The sequence below is a fragment of the Agrilus planipennis genome, unplaced genomic scaffold (genome assembly GCF_000699045.2).
Source record: "Agrilus planipennis isolate EAB-ADULT unplaced genomic scaffold, Apla_2.0 scaffold227, whole genome shotgun sequence".
Taxonomy (NCBI): Eukaryota; Metazoa; Arthropoda; class Insecta; order Coleoptera; family Buprestidae; genus Agrilus; species Agrilus planipennis.
The window spans coordinates 460,452-479,342 of NW_020439150.1; the positions used below are offsets into that span (position 1 = coordinate 460,452).

The following is an 18,891-nucleotide window of genomic DNA, read 5'->3' on the forward strand; positions in this document are numbered from 1 at the left end:
CATACGTTTATTTTTTAGTCGTTGTACTTGTAATAATGAGTCTAGTATGTTGTCTAAATCGTGTTTTTTGTAAAACAAAATGAAAAGCTACTAACAAATTTAACAATGAATACACACAATTCGTTAAAAAATAAACGTATGTAGGTACATAAAACAAATGCTCAACGAGCTTTAAACAAAATGAAAGAAAATTCTCGAAAGAAAAAGTAATAAGTTCTAAAATACAAAAAAAAAAAAGAAAATAAACAAGTACCCTTACAACTACATTTTAATCTTCGGGCCCTTGTCTGAAGATACTCATCATCAGGGTTGAATCTAATCTTCAAGTCACTCACAGAAATCACAAAGATAATCCCGCCTAAATCTTAAGACGCTAAGATGTCTACTGGTTATCGGATGTTGTCGACCGATCGATTGTCCTCCTCCAACGCGCCCTCTTTCAATAACTTCCTTAAACGCGCTCTGCGCTACGTAAGCATAAACGAAGAAATCTGTTTGGTCCGTTAAATAAATTGCAATATTGCCAAGCGTAACATAATCATTGTTTTTTACCATAATTTTAACAATAATTGTAACAATTTTCTGGTTATTCTCATGTTATTAAAAAAGCTATATCATTTTTCCCTTTAAATAATAAATAATGGAGTAGATGGATGGGTACTCGACCCTCGTAGCCTAATAAAGAAGAAAAATTATTAATTTCAAAAACAAAATCCATAGTTTTGGCAGTGGTAGTAATTCGATAATTTTAAGGAATAAAAAGCAAAAAAAAATAATTAAGTTGTCCAAATAGGAGATTTATGAAAACAAGTCAGTGTGTCCCTTTTCTGTCTTATTATTACTTAACAAAAAGCCTAGAAATATAGTTAATATAATGAGTGGCAGTAGTTTATTAATAGAATTCTAGTACATTGTGGAATGAATACAGAATGCCATAAATATTAAAAAAATTCATTATTTATATTGTTTGCAGTAAAGCTTTTTTTGAATAAAAATTTCTTTTTATAGGGATTGGTTCGTACAAATGTACATATTTGGTATTTATAAATAGAATAAAATGATTACGAACGGGTAATAACTTTGGTTTTAATTTTAAGCGCGTAATAATCAAATTGACGATACATAGAAGCATGCACTGTCATGTTCATTTTCCTTAATATAGTCACAAATTACCTGACAGATATTCGGTTGTAGTAATTACAATTACACATTAATAATAAAATTTTCGATCGTTTTCCAAGAGAGCTACTAAATCGGTTGGTACATCGCAGTAGCGCCTCTTGGCGAAATGAAAGGGGTGTTCTGTAAATGTTTATTCAGCTATCTTTTGAATGGTAATTTTGCCCTAAAGTAGGGGTGATCAAAATTGGCAAAGTCCTCAATAAATTATGTGTGAGAATGGATGTATCTTGTTTCTAATTGCTACTGTAGTCATTTGTTGTATTTTTAACAGGCTCTTATTGGTAAACGTCTAGATGATGGCCCCCACACCCGAAGGGGGGGATGGAAAGAGGAGGTCTCCGCCACCACTGTACCACAAAAAGTTCGTGGCGGTCTCACCCCCATAAAAAGTGTTAGATGATGGCCCCGCCCCTTCGGGGGTGGGAGTGGTGGGTCAAAAGAGGGGGGGTTACCTTAGTAAAACCCCATAAAAAGTTCGCGGCGGCCTCACCCCCATAAAAAATTATGGGAGTCGAAAGTTGATTATTTTGACAATTTTCATACACTATAATTCAAATAAAATTCAATAAAACAATTATTTTCAAGCGGGTGGAGGTGGGGCATCGAAAGAGGGTGGTCACTTGAACAAAACCCGCTAACCTAACCTAACCTAACCTATTGATAAAGATATTTAAATAATGTTTTATATAACTTTAATATGAAGATTGGGAAAACTTTGGCGGTTGTTGTAGAACAAACAGAATAGCTCAAAACCCCAACGCCAAAACACGACACTGTAGTTGTCCGAAGCACTTTTTGGTAACAAAGTTACCTTCTTCAGTCCCTGTCGTGTTTTGGCGTTGGGGTTTTGAGCTATTCTGTTTGTTTTATATAACTCTCAATATTTTTATGTATTTTTCATTAGTTTTACCTTTAAATATTGTTTAAGAATGACTATATAAATATTTACATGCCTAGAAATGTATAAAAATTGGCATATTGATAAACTTTGAACCCCCATAATTTTTTATGGGGGTGAGACCGCCACGAACTTTTTATGGTACAGTAGTGGGGGAGACCTCCTCTTTCCATCCCCCCCTTCGGGTGTGGGGGCTATCATCTAGACCTTTACCCTCTTATTAAATAAGGAAAAAGGAGTAGTATAGACAAAGTGAAAAGAGATAATAAAATAACAGGTTAGACGTTGCTAAGGTCATCAGGGTCGGCTTTATAATTGCCTACTTGGAAAAATATATTTTTTAAAAAGCCTCCTGCTTTCCTAAATTCCTGAGAATGTTGAACTTCCTTTAAAGCCCGATGCTGGCAATATGCTCAGATGCTGCTTGTCTGCATCTCTTTCTGTTACACATCAATTGATGTAATGTTATTCCCCTTTCTTTATTAGTGTCCGCTGCAATTCCTACCTGGCATCTCTTTTCTATGTTTACGAAACGATATTGCTTACAACGTCTGTCGTGAGTAAAAGTAGGCGTTCTGTCAGCAACCGCTCTAGTCTAGTTAGTGACTTCAAAGAAGAAAGTAAATGCGACAGTCTTATTGCAGACTATTCTAATTTTGAAGCTGGAAGAGTGATTGGTCACACACACTTCCATTGCTTGAGCTAAAATTCGCATTTCTAGAAAATTAGAGCAACCTATATCTGTAACTATTGGTGATTCCACGTGTACTTCTGCTCCTCTTAATTCCCCCTTTCTGTTTCTAAAAGTGTCTTAAGTAACCCTTCATGCCTGAGAAGGTGACCCTCCAACATATCTTACCTACCTATTTCTTAATAAATTCCATAAAATCCTCTGTTGTCCTACTCTTTTTAATACCTCCACATTTTCATTCCAGTATTTTTAACAATCTCTTATAACGTCACATCTCGAATGTTTGTGACTTCCATCCTATTAAAGCTGCCGCTAACTCTTCCTTGCTAGATGTTAATACGACTGCTTTATTTTCTCAAACAAATTTCGGAAAATGCAAATGATTTTTCAATGGAGAGTATCGATGCAACTCTCAAACGACTTTGTGACATTGAATTCCGGAATAACGCCTTCATTCTTCAATTCGAAAAGCTTTTTTGAGATTTTAATGTGAACATGGTTGTTGATGCAATAATTTCTAATAATTTTTTTGATTCTATTAATATTTGCAATAGTTTCGTAAATAGATAACAGAAATGAAGACTGGAAAAACTTTAGCAGTTGTTGTCTACAGTGTCGTTGTTTTGACGTTGTCGTTTGATCTACGCTCGTCAATGAAAAACAAAAACACACTAGTTAGCTGAGTTGGATGCAGCTCATTTATTATCTTCCTAAATTCAAATGGGTTTAGAAGGTAGTGGTGTGGGTTTCTAAACCAGTGCAGCTCAGTTCAATAATATAAAGGATATTCCTACGCACTCCTCTAGAGTCCCAGTGGCATGTCCTAGAGCTAGACTTGGACCATTGCTTAACATTGGGGAGGACACCGGTTTGATTCCGTGTCCGTCTGTTCTGATCCAAGGTTTTTAGATCACTTGGGCTAGTAATATTATGCGGATACTCTGTCTTCATTTTATCCGTCTTATATTTCCCCACCGCGCATCCATTCCCACAATTCCTAAAAAGGAGACTACCGAAAACTACTCTCTGACGTAATTGGGAGCGACTGCCCGCCCATTCCAGCATTAGTAGCTGATGGGAATGAAACACCCAAAAGTATTTTGGTGCCACCATTGCACTCCGTCTGAAGCTGTAAGGTGTAATTAAAATACTCGAGAATATTTCCCCAACGAACGTATTGTCTTCAAGTGGTCAATGTATGGGGTGGAATTTTTTAGCAGGTGGGAACGAAATACCCAAAAGTTTTGTTTTCAAATCGACCAGAGTCAGAGGATTCATTAGCTCTACTACTCTGGACAAGACAGTTAACAAAAGGCGATCGGGTATGGTGTAGATTAGTATTGCAACAGACCCCTGCTTCCGCTTCCGCAATTGCGGAAGTTTCGCATACCTTTCCACATCTGTTTCTGCATCTGGTTCCAAACTTTTATTGCAAGAGCTTGGAGCTTAATTTTAATTTCTCATCTTTCTGAAAAGCAATATATCGGAACAATAAAACAAGTAAAAATTTATTATTTTTGTTCGTTGATTGAACCTGACCGTTTTCAAAACATAATTTAAACGAAATTGCTTGTTGATAAGTTGCATGTTTCCTCAGGTACCTGCGTCAGCTTTTAGCGACCCCACTGTAACATTGTGAGTTAATGGTGGGTTTTTCCAGTAGTTTAGGACCTAAATCTATTTCCTAGCATTTTATATGTTGATATTTTTCAAAATTTATTTTCCATTATATTGGTCCCTACTTTAATAAGTCATTGTTACTTTATACGACTTTACAAGAAAGCAATTTTCACATAATTTTTACAGTAGCTGTAATTTTATTCCGCAAAAATTTACTATTCAACTCTGTTTTTGCTTCTGTTTCCGTTATGACACTTCCATTGTATCACTAGTGCAGAAACACTAGATTATTTAATATGTCATAGTAATTTGGTAGCAATAAACGTAAATACGTAATTTTTTGTCAGTTCTGCAGCCGCCCCTGACCACCTACATTTGTTTATTCATTTATTCATTATCGTTCGTTACAGTTTCCATGTGTAACAACATATTAGTGAAATTAATTGAAAATCGAATTAAATATGTCGTTTTAAGCCTGCGGCCGATTTGAAATTTTATTAATTTGTAAAATTGATATAGAAAACCCTGCGGATACGATAATTGGGCAGTCAGCAAGAACGAACGTGCCACGTTCCCGCGGGACTTCGTTCCCTCCCGATTGCAATGCAAATCGTGTTTGCAGGATTCAAAACCATCAGTGGCAATCAGAAATATTGCCTTCACTTAGTTTCCTGATAGATTCGTATCTCATGTATACAGGGCAATCACAAAAATAATGTCGATTAGTCTTAAAACAGCTTTTTGGTTTCCTGGAGACATGGGTATTTACTATTCCTATTAAAAACTTGCGAATACTGTCAAATGTTTCGAGTATATTATCCCTTATTGCGTTTGCATCAAAAATATGGTAACCATGTAATGTAATTGAATGCGCTAAAGTTTAAATGACTGAAAAAATGTCATTATGACTAAACAAAAGAAAACCATCAATCAATATTGATGGTAATTTGATGCAAATGAACTAATGAAATAAAAAAGTAGTAAAATTGAAGAGAACTGTATATAATTAATGATAGAAGGCTTTACTTGTTGAAATTCCATAATCAATTAAAGGAAACGTTTCAAAAAAATATATATTAATATAAGACAACAATTGTTTCATCAAAATATTAGCTTCTTCAGGTGACGATATTTTAGGAATATTGTTGTGAACTCTTAATATATACTTTTTTGAAACTTAACTTTCGTTTCCTTTAAAATTGTATATATATTGCCTTTACGTGTTTCGCTACCTGTTCCCAATTAGTTAATGAAACTATTCGACGTGGGCATCTACTTTTTTCAATGCTTGCTCCGATGATCTAGAAAAGAGAGGCACGTGTACACATATAAAAAACTGCCTTTTTCCCTACACGTATAATCGCCAGAACCATTGAGACGTTTGCCATGATATCGAAATGTTCCACGTTGACTGTAAAGCATTGCTTACCCCACTATGTCTTCAAGATGAAAATCACTCGTTGGTGGTCGAAAACATCCCCTTTGAATTGTTTGGTAATGCCTGTTCTGCATTGCCATGGATGAAAACCGTGATCATCCACCGTATAGTGCAGATCTTGCACCTAGTGATTTTCAGTTTTTTCGACTATTAAAGGCATGATTGGGTTGTTCGTTCAGTCGTTTGAACAAAATAGACGTGAAGAATTTGTTATTCTTACGCAATTTCTTATCACCCTGTATGCAGTGGTTTGATCTGTGTATACCATATAATAATTGAATCTAGAAAGAAGAGATTCAAAATTGAAATTAAAATCATTTGTAATCCATTTAATTCTGCTCTGTTTTCTTAGTAAAGTAGATCGGTTCTTGAATACCAAATTTCATCGGTTTGATTTGATGGCCATTTAATTTATTAAACGTTAATAAGTTGCGAAAAGCCAATTTCTTTTCGCTTTCTGTTTCAAAAGCGAAAGAAATTTTAGTTTATAGAATTGTACCTAATCGTTTACTTTTATAATGCCTTTTTTTTTCATGTTTATTTAATGTATTTTATTTTTTTGTATAATAAAACTATATCATTCTGGAAATTAGTTTGAAGATTAAGTGCCTTATACGTATGCCATAAAATGTAATTTATTTTAATTTTGTGTAGAATTATATCATGTAATTTATATTGTTTTTGTTTCAGTGATCAAAGTTCATCAAGTGGACTAGTAGAAAACAAAAAGAAAAAAGAAAGAAGAAAAGACAAGGAAAATGCTGTTATGGAATCAAGTGAAGATGAAACAGGCGACGTTCAAGGTAAGAAGAAATTAACAAATTTATTATTGAATAAAATTATAAAACATTTGAATCGGGAAATTTATTATTAATTTAATAATTATTAACGGGGAATCATTTGGCGTGTATGTCAAGAGGAGAAAGAGAAGATTTTGTAAAAATAGTTATCCAGTTATATGCTTCAGTGTAGCTGTACCGGTACGGTAGATACTATTTACGTCATTTATTTTAAAATTTTAAAATTAATTTTTGCGAATTTAATATAATTGCTTAAGTAGCTAAATACTTGTTGTATTTTACGAAAAGAGAAACGTTTTATTTTGCATACAAATAATTCTGTTTTGTTTTTCAAAGCAACTTCATTTTGATATATTTCTAAAGAACCTAAATATGCAGGGTGTTTCTGAAATAAGTAGCAAGCTTGCAGGAGGTGATAGGGCACTATAAAACAAGAAGATTAGGTATACGTTTAGTGGACCGAAAGTCCACCGTTTTCGAAAAAAACGTATTTGAAAATACAGTCCGATCCTGGAGGGAAATACGACATTACAACGCCGCATTCCATCAGGTCCAATATCCGTGTTGTACGAATATTTCTATTAAATTTTGTGTTCTTAATGCAAGGTTGAGGTTTATTTTTAAATAGTACTACACACTATCGGCGATGAACAAAGTAAATATAATTAATTGTTATCGCAATGGGCGTCTGAAGATTATTATGTGTAGTAGTGTAGTGGTAAGCTGTTGATATTTACTTTATTAGTCATCCCAAAACCGTCACTGTTTACAGTTTTCATCGAAGTAGTTGCATTTTCTGTATACGTTGCCAATTCACGTCCAGGGCCGGCTTCGGGTTGCAAAATCGTTACAATTTTTTCTATCCCTTAACTACGCTGCTTTACTTACCTATATTATCGACTTAATACTCGCCAAAGCTTTCTACCCTGTACAGACTTAACTAGTTTTTTTACCATTAAAAAATTTTTTAAGTAAATTATTTAATCAAAATGACCACGATATGTAGTATATTTATTGAACATTTCTTTGTCGAATAGTTAGTTACAATTCCAGCATTTACTTATTTTCCTCGTTGTCACTTTTCTTCTCACAATTGTCGTCTTTGGATTCGTTCTCTTTGCTGTCTGATTTCTGCTGTTCTGCATCGTTTATGGTCGTGGTTGTTGTTGTTACGTCATCGTCGGTGACATTCTCATTCGAATGACATAGTTTTCTGTGTTTGTGGACGAAGTAGTAGCTGGGAAATTTCGAACCGCACATCTTACACGGATAATATTGCACGTTCAGATCGAGCAGCTTCACTTCTCGTTTGCTGGTGGACACTTGCTCCTTCTTATGTACAACTTTCGACTCCAGCACCGGATTCAAGTGTCTTCTGGCATGTTTCTGATAACAGTATTGACTCTTGAACGTGTGATTGCAGTAGACACACTTGAAGACGTCTCCGCTAAAGTTCGACCTGTCTTCACCCGCGTCGTCCTTGTTTTGTTCTCTGATGTTTTCGTTCATTATTCTGTTGATTGCTTCGTTTTTGGTCGAGACCAACATGTGTTGATGGTGTTTGGGTGGGTTGTTTGTTGAATCGGTCTGGATCTGTCCGTAGTTCTTGTTTAAAACCCTGTGGAAACGTACGGGTCCATCGCAGCATGCCACGTCTATTTCGAATTTGTCGTCGGTAGATACGAAATTGCCAGGTCTCTTCTTGTTCTTGGAAGAACATTTCTTTTCCTTACCGGAACTTGCGTCTTCTATATGCTGAAGGGGTTTTGAGTTCAGATGGTGATGCGTGGAGCTAGCTTCAGTTTTTTTCTTTGTTTTTGAACAACTTCCATTTGTCTTCGCCGATCTTGTAGGAATTGTATGATCTTCATTTTGCTTCATGTCTCGGACACTTGAAGATTTGGCGTGTTGTAGAGGATTGTCGTTATTATTATCATTAGAATCGACTTCTGTACGAGTTCTGGTGACGGCAAAGTCGTTGGTTGATGTTATTGAGGATAGTTCGTTTTTCAAATTTTTGAACGATGTATCTCTCGATTGTCGAAGACAACCAAAAAGGGGTGGATGTACGATCGCTTGTAAGGGCATAATGGCTTTCCTGCTTGGGACCGGTTTGATGATGTTGGTACGCGTTTCGATTTGTTGGTTGTGAATGAGGAAGTTACGACATAGCTCCATGGCGCCGGGCATATGGAGGATATGGGTAGCCAGAAGGATGTTGTAGATGTTGGTGAGATTCAGGTCCAAGAAGCCTGTGTACATAAACGTCAACAGAGATGAAAATTCGTCCACGTTCACGTTCGGAACCGTGATGGGTTCGTATCCTAAAATTGAGAAATAAAATTTCAGTTGCATTTTAAAACACTTACACTAGCTGTTATAGCTCGTGTACCTGTATGATTTGTCAAGGCGGCCTTGAAAAATCCGCTGTTGAATGAAAGAATTCGTTTGTGCGCGGAAAAATGGGTGAGAGAGGGACCAACGAGTAGATTAACATCCGGACTGCCTGAAGTGTTAGACGGTTCTAAATGTAGATCACTCTGTACATTTGGCATAGAACATCCCGGACTCATTGAAAGCCACGCTCGGTATAGAGAGTACATGTTTTGGTAGATTTTTGTTGCTGTTCGGCTATAAAGAAAAAGAATATTAATTAAAGTTGATTAAAGTTGACCTTAGAATTGCTATCAAAATTTTGAGACATTTTGATTAATTACAAAATCCAAATCTTGCAGATTTGACTTATTTGGTGTTTCGATTTGAGATCAAAATACCTTAAAAATTTTCAGGAAATTATTAGGGAATTTTGACAAGAATCGTGGAAATTAATTAATTTTTTAAAAATATTCTGAATTTGTTTCAATCATCATTAAATAATTTAATTTATTATTCATTTTTATTTTTTTTTTAGTTTCTCGCAATGATAAATATCATTTTTGTAAACACTATCAATTAATTGTACTGGAAAGGTAAATTAGGGGTAAATTTAAAATCATTTTTAGCGGCCAGCACCCTGTTCTGTAACCAGATTCTAATTTGTCTTTAAATCTAATTCAGCAATAAAAAAAGTTGAAGAAAACTACTTTCTTGGTTGTTGTCCGTCAGTTTTACGTACTAATTCTCAAAAATTGAATTTATGAAATTTGACCCAAGTTAATCCCTGTATTTTATTTACGAAAATACTTTAATACTTTCTTCAAAATAATAATTATCTTAAATACAAAAAAAGTGTGTTAATTTTGATAGAATAAAAAGCCTAGGTTTTTACAAAGAAAAAGTTTATAATGTTCAGTATCATACTCTGGCAATTTTTGAAAAGATAGAAAAGGGGGGCTGAATAGTTCCAGACTGTGCAAGCTTGTTTTTTTGGGAAAATTTATATTAATGTCTGGTTTTTTTCATCAAAAATTGATAATTGTAACTAAAATATTATTTTTTTTATTCTCTTTTAAAATGAATAAAAAGATTTTGAAATATTAAATTGCACAGATATCTAGATAAAAATTAAAATCGATTCGATTTTGATTATACAGATTATTTTTTTTTATTACTAGATTGTCTAATTAATTTCGAATACTGAGTTTTAACGATTGAAATTTAATTACTTTTCATTAAGTTATCGAATAATACTGTAATTGAAAAACTAAATTAAAAAAAAAATCATTATTACCTTTCGTTTTTTTTTTTTGGTTAAATATCACTTTTCGTATATCTATTAAGTAGATAAACTTCTTACAAGAAGGGAAACAAAATATCACTTTTGAATTTGGAATAGTACCCGAAAGTAAGATCAAAGTTGGCTTGTTGCACGTTTATCATTTGAATGAACTTTTCACGGGGGTTGATTGGTTAACAACTGAATTACGATATCATCTTTGACGGTTTATAGTCATAAGTTGCGCACTCTCTTTGTCTCCGTCTCATTCCATCTTTCTCTCTCGGTTTTTCGCGGACAGGTATTGTGCACAGATATATATATATATACAAAATAGGATGAGGTTTCGGCGCGGGCACCGTTAAGGTCCGAGGGGGGCATGAGCCGTTTCACCTAACTAACTACTACCCCCTTTACAAGCTAATTCCCTCTTCTCAAATCATCCACCGTTTGGACGTGTGTGCTATCAATTTTTTTGATTGAGCGAAATAATTGAAATACGGTGGTGATTCAAAACGGAAACGTACAAAGTATTTTTTTTCTGTCTGGCGATAAAGAGGAAGGTAAATAACACCGTTAGAGGGATAAAACAAAGAATAGTGCAAAGTCGGGTAGAAACCGGTTTATTTGGAAATTTAAAAAAAAAAATATATTAGAAAGAGTATCATTGGAGAACGGCACTGTGATGGTGTGTAACGTAGACGATTGTTGTAGAAAAGAAGCGTCAAATTGTAAGATATTTTTGTAATTTTTATAAATGGATGCAAATGACGAGGTTTTAGACAGAGTAGGAGAGCACACGATACTATGGAAGTCAACGAGAAATATTTGAGATAGTTTGGTAGGACACTTTCCGAGATACGAAGATAGCTAGAGACTGAAGCAGAATCAGGAGTTAATAGTGACAGAGATACGAGGTCTGTTCGTGTCTTTTCTGTACTCCTGTCTCTCACTTATACCCACAAGTTCGGCCATGTTGATTGTTCAGTTAATTTTTGATAGTTGCTTTGCTTGTTTTTTTGCCTATTCCAAAGAATGGATCAAAGAATCTGTATCAAATTTTGTGTGGAAAACAAAATAAGTGCTCGGACGTATTCCGAATGTTGACTGTGGCATATGGTGAAGCTACCTTGGATCGAAGCAACATTTATCGGTGGTACAAAATGTTCTCAGAGGGCCGAGAAGATTTGAACGGCAAAGAGTGTGTCAGACGCCCAAACACGTCAACAACAGACGAAAACATTGATGAAGTGAAGAAAATAGTATTGTCCAATCGTCGAATCACCGTTAGAGAAATTTCTGAAGATCCTGCCATTCGATTTTTTGCAATGATTTTGGACATAAAAGGGATCATCTCGAAATTCTTACCAAAATTGATCAATTTCAACCAAAACCAACATCGCACTAAAATTGCTAAGGAGCTGTTGGACTCTGTCCGCGACGACCCATATTTGCTCCAGAAGGCCATGGTTTATGATTATGACGTGAAAACCAATCATCCCAATGAATGCTGCCGCACGAGCCAAGACCGAAAAAAGTTAGGTCGAATGTGAAGGTTTTACATGTCGTTGCTCGTGCGTGAATTTTAGGCCAAAAACAACACACTAATAATGCAGCCGCAGCCACCATATTCTCCATGTCTGGCCCACTGTGACTGTTTCTTGTTCCCGAATTTGAAGAGGCCGATGAAAGGACGACGGCATCGAAGGAGGAGTTGAACAAGATCACAAAAAATGATTTTTTGAAGTGCTTCCAGGATTGGGAAAAACGTTGGCACAAGTATTATATCTGGTGGGGATTATTTTGAAGGGGACAAAATGAATAAATAAATAATTTTTGTACAGGCCTCATAAACCTAGATTCCATTACTGATGTGGTTGTTTAGTTTTCGAGAAATACGAAAATTGACTCAATATAGAAAGAAATGGAGGAGTGTCTAACCGGTCTTTGGGTTGATGATGTTATGGTGATGGTAATGTAAGACATGTTACAGTAGAAGGAAAGTACTGAAATATTTCATAGTTGATTCCCACTTGAATCTTCAACACTACTATAAATAGATAATCTCTTAAACTACTGAATCTATAAAATATGAACAAGGAAGTTCATGGTGTTGGTATTCTGTGGAAACTGCCGGACGTTAATTGCGATTTCGATATTGTTGGACTTCATTAGCGCTTAGTAGACAACTTTAACAAAACACAGACCAATTGTACCCGTTGCCTTGACACAGCGTTTTATGAAATCTTGCAAACGGCGCGGTAAACGCCATTGATGGCACAATACTACAATCAGTAGAAATCAATTCATGCGTTCTGTCGAAGATGTCTGCGACGAGATCGGATGAGGTCGAAATCGCGATCCACGTGTGGCAGTTTCCACAGAATACTAACTATCATGAACTTCTTTCTTCGATTTTGGTAACGTGCCTACAAACTACAGCGTGGATTCAATTCAGCAAGTAGATATCCATCAACGCAAATTGATCTTGTTGAACATATCACATTCCACTAAATGTAGCATTATACTACAGATGGTGTTTACTGCGCCATTTGTAGGATTTCATACTGAATATATGTTAAAAATTCTTTGATTAATAAGACAGCTGCATCAGTTCTGTGGAGGAAAAATAATGTAGCGAGCACGAGCGTGTTTGTGTGCGATCGGGCATACGTGTGTGTGTGAGCGGCTTATCGATTCGCCGACTAGCCGCAGGCGCCTTTCTTCATGTGCGCCGTATTTGTAAACGTGTGTGTCGTACCTGCGTTCTGGGAAACAAAGAAAGAGAAACTTTTCCGGATGTTTCGAAAAGGTTCCCGAAAGGAAACAAAAGAGTACTTATTTAAAGGAACAGACGATCGCCGAAAGAGGAATAGAAATGAATTGACCGTTGCAGAAGTGAATCGAGAAATAAATTGACAGTGATAGAAGTGAAATAAATAGCGCAGTGAATAGTGATATATCAACAGTAGTGTAAATAAATAGAATAATTCTTAACCAAAGTTTAGTAATAATTTAATAGTGTTTTTAACTTCTTTAATAATTAGTGTAAATAAATAGATTTTGTGGTTATCAGTATTAGAAGTTAATTTTGTTAAACCCACGAACATTACAATAAGTAGTTTCATGTCGGAAGAATAAGCGTTGTTTGGCTAGCTTATTAGCGTGAACTGATCAAATGGTTGGATTATATACGTGATGAAAATATGGAGCATATGGATAAGCCATGGTGTGACATATGATGTAGTTAATTGTCAGTTGTTGAGGAGTTGGAAGTACCTAAATCAAAATATCTTTAAAGGATAATTTTCATTTTATGACTCCTTATGCTATTTACTTTTATAAGAACCGGTTCATTCCACTAATTTTTTCGCTAAACGTTATTATTTATCTGTAATAAAGCTTGTTGATCCTTTTTTCTATATTTTTTGCGATGAAACGAATTCAGTCGTTTTCAGATGAGCTGCTCTGTCGACGGAAGCTAGGTGGGCGGAGTAGGAGGGTCTTTTGCGGTTTCGACATAATTAATTTTTCAAAAGTACCGCAAACACTCGTCTTCAAGCTGAAATCTCGTAGCAAATTGAATTGAAAGTCAAACAGATGTTTGTTTGGATTGTAGAAATACATATCGTATAAATGCTGCGCCGCCCGTACCTATTCCACAATTTTCAATATTTCTACTTCCGTTTTTTTTTTCTGTTTTACGTCACCGTTTTGTTCCTTTTTTTAGAATACATTTTCTATTTAATAAATTGTCAATCGTCTAATTTTAGTATAACCATTGGTGAATTTAAATAAAATAATTCGAAGTGGTGTGTATTCTGTCGAAACTGTCAGACGCGGATCGCGATTTCGATCTTTTTGGATCTCATCAGCGCACAAACCAGCTTTAACCTAACCTGCTGTCTTAACAGTGCGTTTTAGAAAATAGTACAAATGGCTCAGCAAACGCCATCTGTACCACGATGCTACATTTTAGGATTACGTATGCTCCAACAAGGTCCACTTGTGTGGATATCTACTTGCTGAAAACGAATCCCGGCGTAGCCAACCTCAAGGTGATAGGCACGTTAGCTTAATCGAATAAAATAATTCGAAGTGGTGTGTTTTCAGCAAGTAGATATACATACATTTAAATGGACCTTGTTGGAGCTTACGTAATCCTAAAATGTAGCATCGTGCTACAGATGGCGTTTACTGCGCCATTTGTAGTATTTTCTAAAACGCATTAGTGAATTTATTAATATCATAAAGCTATTATTTAAAAAAGAAATCTTATAGGAAGTATACGTAATGTCTTTTTTAATACTTTTGGGTTAGTAGTTAAATAAAAATATGGTCGATACGGCCACTATTTAAATTCAAAGGGAAAATGGTGTAGCAATCTAATTAAAGTGGTCTAATAAACTAACCAGTAGGTATCTTACTGACCCTTAGCAGGGACTGTTGACTGGGACTATAAAAGGGTCCGGGAATTCTAGCCTGTATCGTGCGGGGACCCAGGGGTAACTCTCCCAAACTACCTTATAACAAGTGCGCCCCTGACTCTAAGGACTGACGGTCTTATGATGATGATGAGGTACAAATTGTTGTGTTCAATTTTATTATGATGAATATATTTCAACATGTTACTTCACTAATCAGCAGTTTATTATTTTACCTAAAGAAGGCTAAGTTCTTTGGCTAGTAATTTATCGACATTACCATTACTTTATTGCATCTCATCAGCACGCGTTATTGATTCAATTAACCAGAACGTTCAAGTTGTTGGTCAGAAATTAACGATCTTATTTGTAATTATTATGTATATGAACTGCGTCGTCGGTTTAGTCGAAATATCTCAGTAAGACATTGTCGAAAGCTTAAAATACTTTAGACCAGCAAATACGCACTAGATGGCGATACATCGTCTATTTGGAAATTGTTATTTAATTCACTTGTTGAAAAATGAAACTTGATTGTAGAATTTGTTCTACTGAAAATTTTTGACTAATACGCGTTAGTGGAATCGCATACGTTTGAGACGATTCCAATAGTTGATGTGATTATACGAGTATAACGGCGTAGTTTGATGTCGATTGGGGCGTCACGACGCGACGCCCACCGTTCTATCGCGTCTACAATAATTGCCTCGATATTACCACGGGCCAAATTGACGGCACACAATGGTAATGGTGTCCTCTCTCGTTCTCTGTTCTGTGTATTCTATCTGTGCCTGTGGCCTGTTGTATAGCGCCGTAGTTGCCATCGGGGCCTGGACTCCGGGAACACGATGCCCGAGGGACGTTACCCAAACAATACGTTCGTCGAGGCAACAGTTCTAGCTACTCTTCCACTACCACCACCATCAACTGATCCCCCGTCCCCATCCTCCGCATCTTTTTCGCCCCCTTCGTTAAACATGCGGACGATGATGTGTAATGAAAAGATTTTCCGCTCGAATTTTTGGGCATTATTGTGAATTTCCTTTGGGATTTTTCTTGCGGACTTCCATCTGTTTAATATACGAGATCGGACGAAAAATTCATGCGACACCTTCCGTTAGTATTAATGATTAACTTTGCTCCCTAACGAATAAATGATAAATAAATAATAAAACGAGAGGTAATTGTACTCAAAATGTTATGTGACCAGTGGCACCACCAGGGAAGGACCCGTTTGAGGAGTAATTGTAAATGAAATTATAGTAGAGTTGGTACATTTGAAACGCTATCTGTTGGTAGTTTAAAGAAGTATCCTCCTAAGTATACTTATGGTATCTTCGTGGCTAGTACAGAGCATCTGAAATACAGTAGATATATATATACGGGGTATACGTTCCATAAATATGCCGCGAATACGGAAATCGTGGATATGGAATGGTAATTAGTATGGAATCATAGGGGATACGTTCTAAGGTTCCAATATAAAACCAATATGTATCAGAATAAAATCAATTTATTGAGAAATTCCCAAATAAAATTAATCGTTATTGGGATCCGTCAAATGGGAGAAGCCTAAAAACATGGCGCCGATTAGGGAAAATTTATCGTAGTTCCTGTAGTGTACCGTGCAATTTCCAAGTTTTTAAATTACGATAAAATGATAAGTATTGACACAATATGTGATTGGGCTGACACAAAGCCTCGGAAAGGAAATTTCGTTGAAGGTGAGCGTGTTTTTAATGCCAATCACATTATAAAATTCGGAAATAACAAATCCGGAAGCTAGCCTTCAAATTCCGTCAAGTTTACTGCCTACTTTTTACAAACTTCGGATTTAAAAAGTGATTCACGTTATATAATTGGTGAGGTGATTCTGGGTGATTTAAGCAATATCATATCAATGACTTGCACGTGCAAAGCCGATTTAAGAGAACGTTGCAAACACATTATTGCAACTTTGTTGTATTGCAGCAGGTAGGTTCTTAACCTCAAAATACTTATATCGTATCATTAGAATTGTGTTAAATCAATTACACAGGAATAAATAATTTCTCACTTTATAATTTTAGTATGATTCTAGTTTTAAATATTAAGGTTATGGCTGATGGTAAATACTTGCTGAAATATAATCATGTGCATTAAAATGACGTGAACAAATTTTTATTCCGGAATTCACTTCTTTGATACCTACTGCTTTCATCCAAGCTTCTATTAGTTTACTTTTTTCTCCAATTTTCCGAATATATTTTTTACATATATAAAACGGTTAGTTTTTATTGGAAAGTAGTTAATGTAGGTGAAGAGTGAAGATCTATGTCTGAAGTGCTATTGCAGCTTTTCACTGAACATATTAACTTTTTATTTGATTTAACTTTAGAAGAAAACTTCGTCGACTCCATCATCAAAAAAATTTTTACTTTTTTAACGTGTTTTATTATTTTAATAAACAATTTTACAATTTGTGTGCACAGTTCCTATGTAAATTTTTCCCTCATTCGAGTTATAAAGTTTGCCACCAGATGGTGTATGCCCATTTGACGGATCCCAATAATCAGCTTTAGACAAAGGTTTAATACATTTAGTGATTTTTTCTTGTTTTGAATTTTGAATTAGTCCACTCGGTTGCATCTTTTATAGAAGTCGCCTCGGCAGGTACCAACAGTACATACTCAAAAGATGCCGATACATTAAGGAGATTCAGTGGCACATGCGCCGTAGAGTAACAACATGCCTATCGGTTCTAAATATCATGAGTTTAGTGTTTAGAACAGAGATCGCAAATTTTGTAGTATGATAGATAAATCCTTGTTCTATAGCCTGTCGAAGGCCATTTTTTATCTTTTTAATTTCTGTTGAAAATACGTGTCTTACAAGAAGCATCAACTTCAAGAAGTTGTAAAAGCTTTTAATGATCATGCTACTGAAAACCAAAAACGTACCGAGTTAGTGTGAATCTTTGTTCGTTAGCGTACAAAAAATCACATATTTGTCTCGCAACGTTAAATCACAATGTTTAGAATAGAAACTCATGTTTACGGAAAAATTCACACTAGGCACGAGTGGTCTATTGCGATCAAATGACACCGAATCATTTTCTGTTTACCGATTGCATCCGCGAATAATGAAATTTTTAGCCGCGAATACAGGAACTGGGTTGCAATTTTTTCACCCATGAATAATGGAAACGCGAATAAGGAAACCATGAATAAGGAACTTTTACTATACTACAATTATTACTAAATATCACTAGATCCACGTTTAGTAGTTTCAATATGTAGCTAACCAAGAACTTAATGTTCTGTAGTGGTTAATTTACTGTAATTTGGGTTCGGTAGCACCAACCGTTAATTTATACGCAAATCCGAGACTTAAAAATAAATAAAAAATTCACCGCCTTAACATTTCAACCTTTTTTTCCATTTGTTTTCTCGGTTAGTGGTACTAAGTATGATTCGTAATGAAGTTTAAACACGGGAGGCAGAGACACGGACGAGCCGCGAAATGATAGCATAAGGGAGACGGGGAGGATGAGAGGGGCTCTCAGACGGTGTTCTAATTGGAAGTCTGTTATTTAGGTTCGCTGCAGCTCAAACGGTGCGTTATAATCCAAGTTAATTAGTTAGCAAAATCAACACAGCCTCGCTACGATTCTAGTTATCATTCGTATTAATTGGCGGGTCCACGTTTGGTACGCCACTGCTTACAGCGCGACTATGCATGTGTACATTTCCAGCAAATTTCCCATCTACCGCAGACGATACAATTTTTACTTTTTTTTTATCGTTTTAAAAAAATTCGAAGGTGTGGTGTACAGGTTGCTGATTTTTTACTTGAGGGTAGTTCAGGAGCACTCAAAAACGCACTAAGTAGTCAGACATTAAAGTATTTATATCAAGCAAGGAGTTGGACATTCATAAATAAAATGGAAACGGTATGGATATGGAATGGTAATTAATTCGTATGGAATCATAGGGGATACGTTCTAAGGTTCCAAAATAAAACCAATATGTATCAAAATAAAATTAATGTATTGGATAAATTCGCAATTAAAATCAGATCAGATTTAGAATAGTGTTTAGAAAATTTAGTGATTTTTCTTGTTTTGAATTTTGAAATTAGTCCACTCGGTTACATCTTTTATAAAAGTCGCCTCGGCACGAACCAATAGTAATCAAAAGATGCT

The 18,891-nt window shown here is 35.5% G+C and overlaps 2 protein-coding genes across 3 annotated transcripts in view; one reads left to right on the forward strand and one right to left on the reverse strand.

Annotated features, from left to right (window-relative positions):
* The window catches only part of LOC108740281, a 43,992-nt gene that overhangs the window by 12,274 nt on the left and 12,827 nt on the right, over positions 1–18,891 (forward strand). For both annotated transcript variants that reach the window (XM_025977855.1, XM_025977856.1), the window contains exon 9: positions 6,520–6,632. In XM_025977855.1, coding sequence (XP_025833640.1) covers positions 6,520–6,632 — 113 coding nt within the window. The remainder of the gene's footprint in view (positions 1–6,519; positions 6,633–18,891) is intronic.
* On the reverse strand, positions 7,354–9,247 carry LOC108740286 (zinc finger and BTB domain-containing protein 8B). Its single transcript, XM_018474552.1, has 2 exons — positions 9,022–9,247; positions 7,354–8,953 (listed from the first exon to the last, which is right to left on the reverse strand). Exons 1-2 carry the CDS (start codon positions 9,230–9,232, stop codon positions 7,686–7,688), a joined length of 1,479 nt encoding a protein of 492 aa, XP_018330054.1. The 5' UTR covers positions 9,233–9,247; the 3' UTR covers positions 7,354–7,685.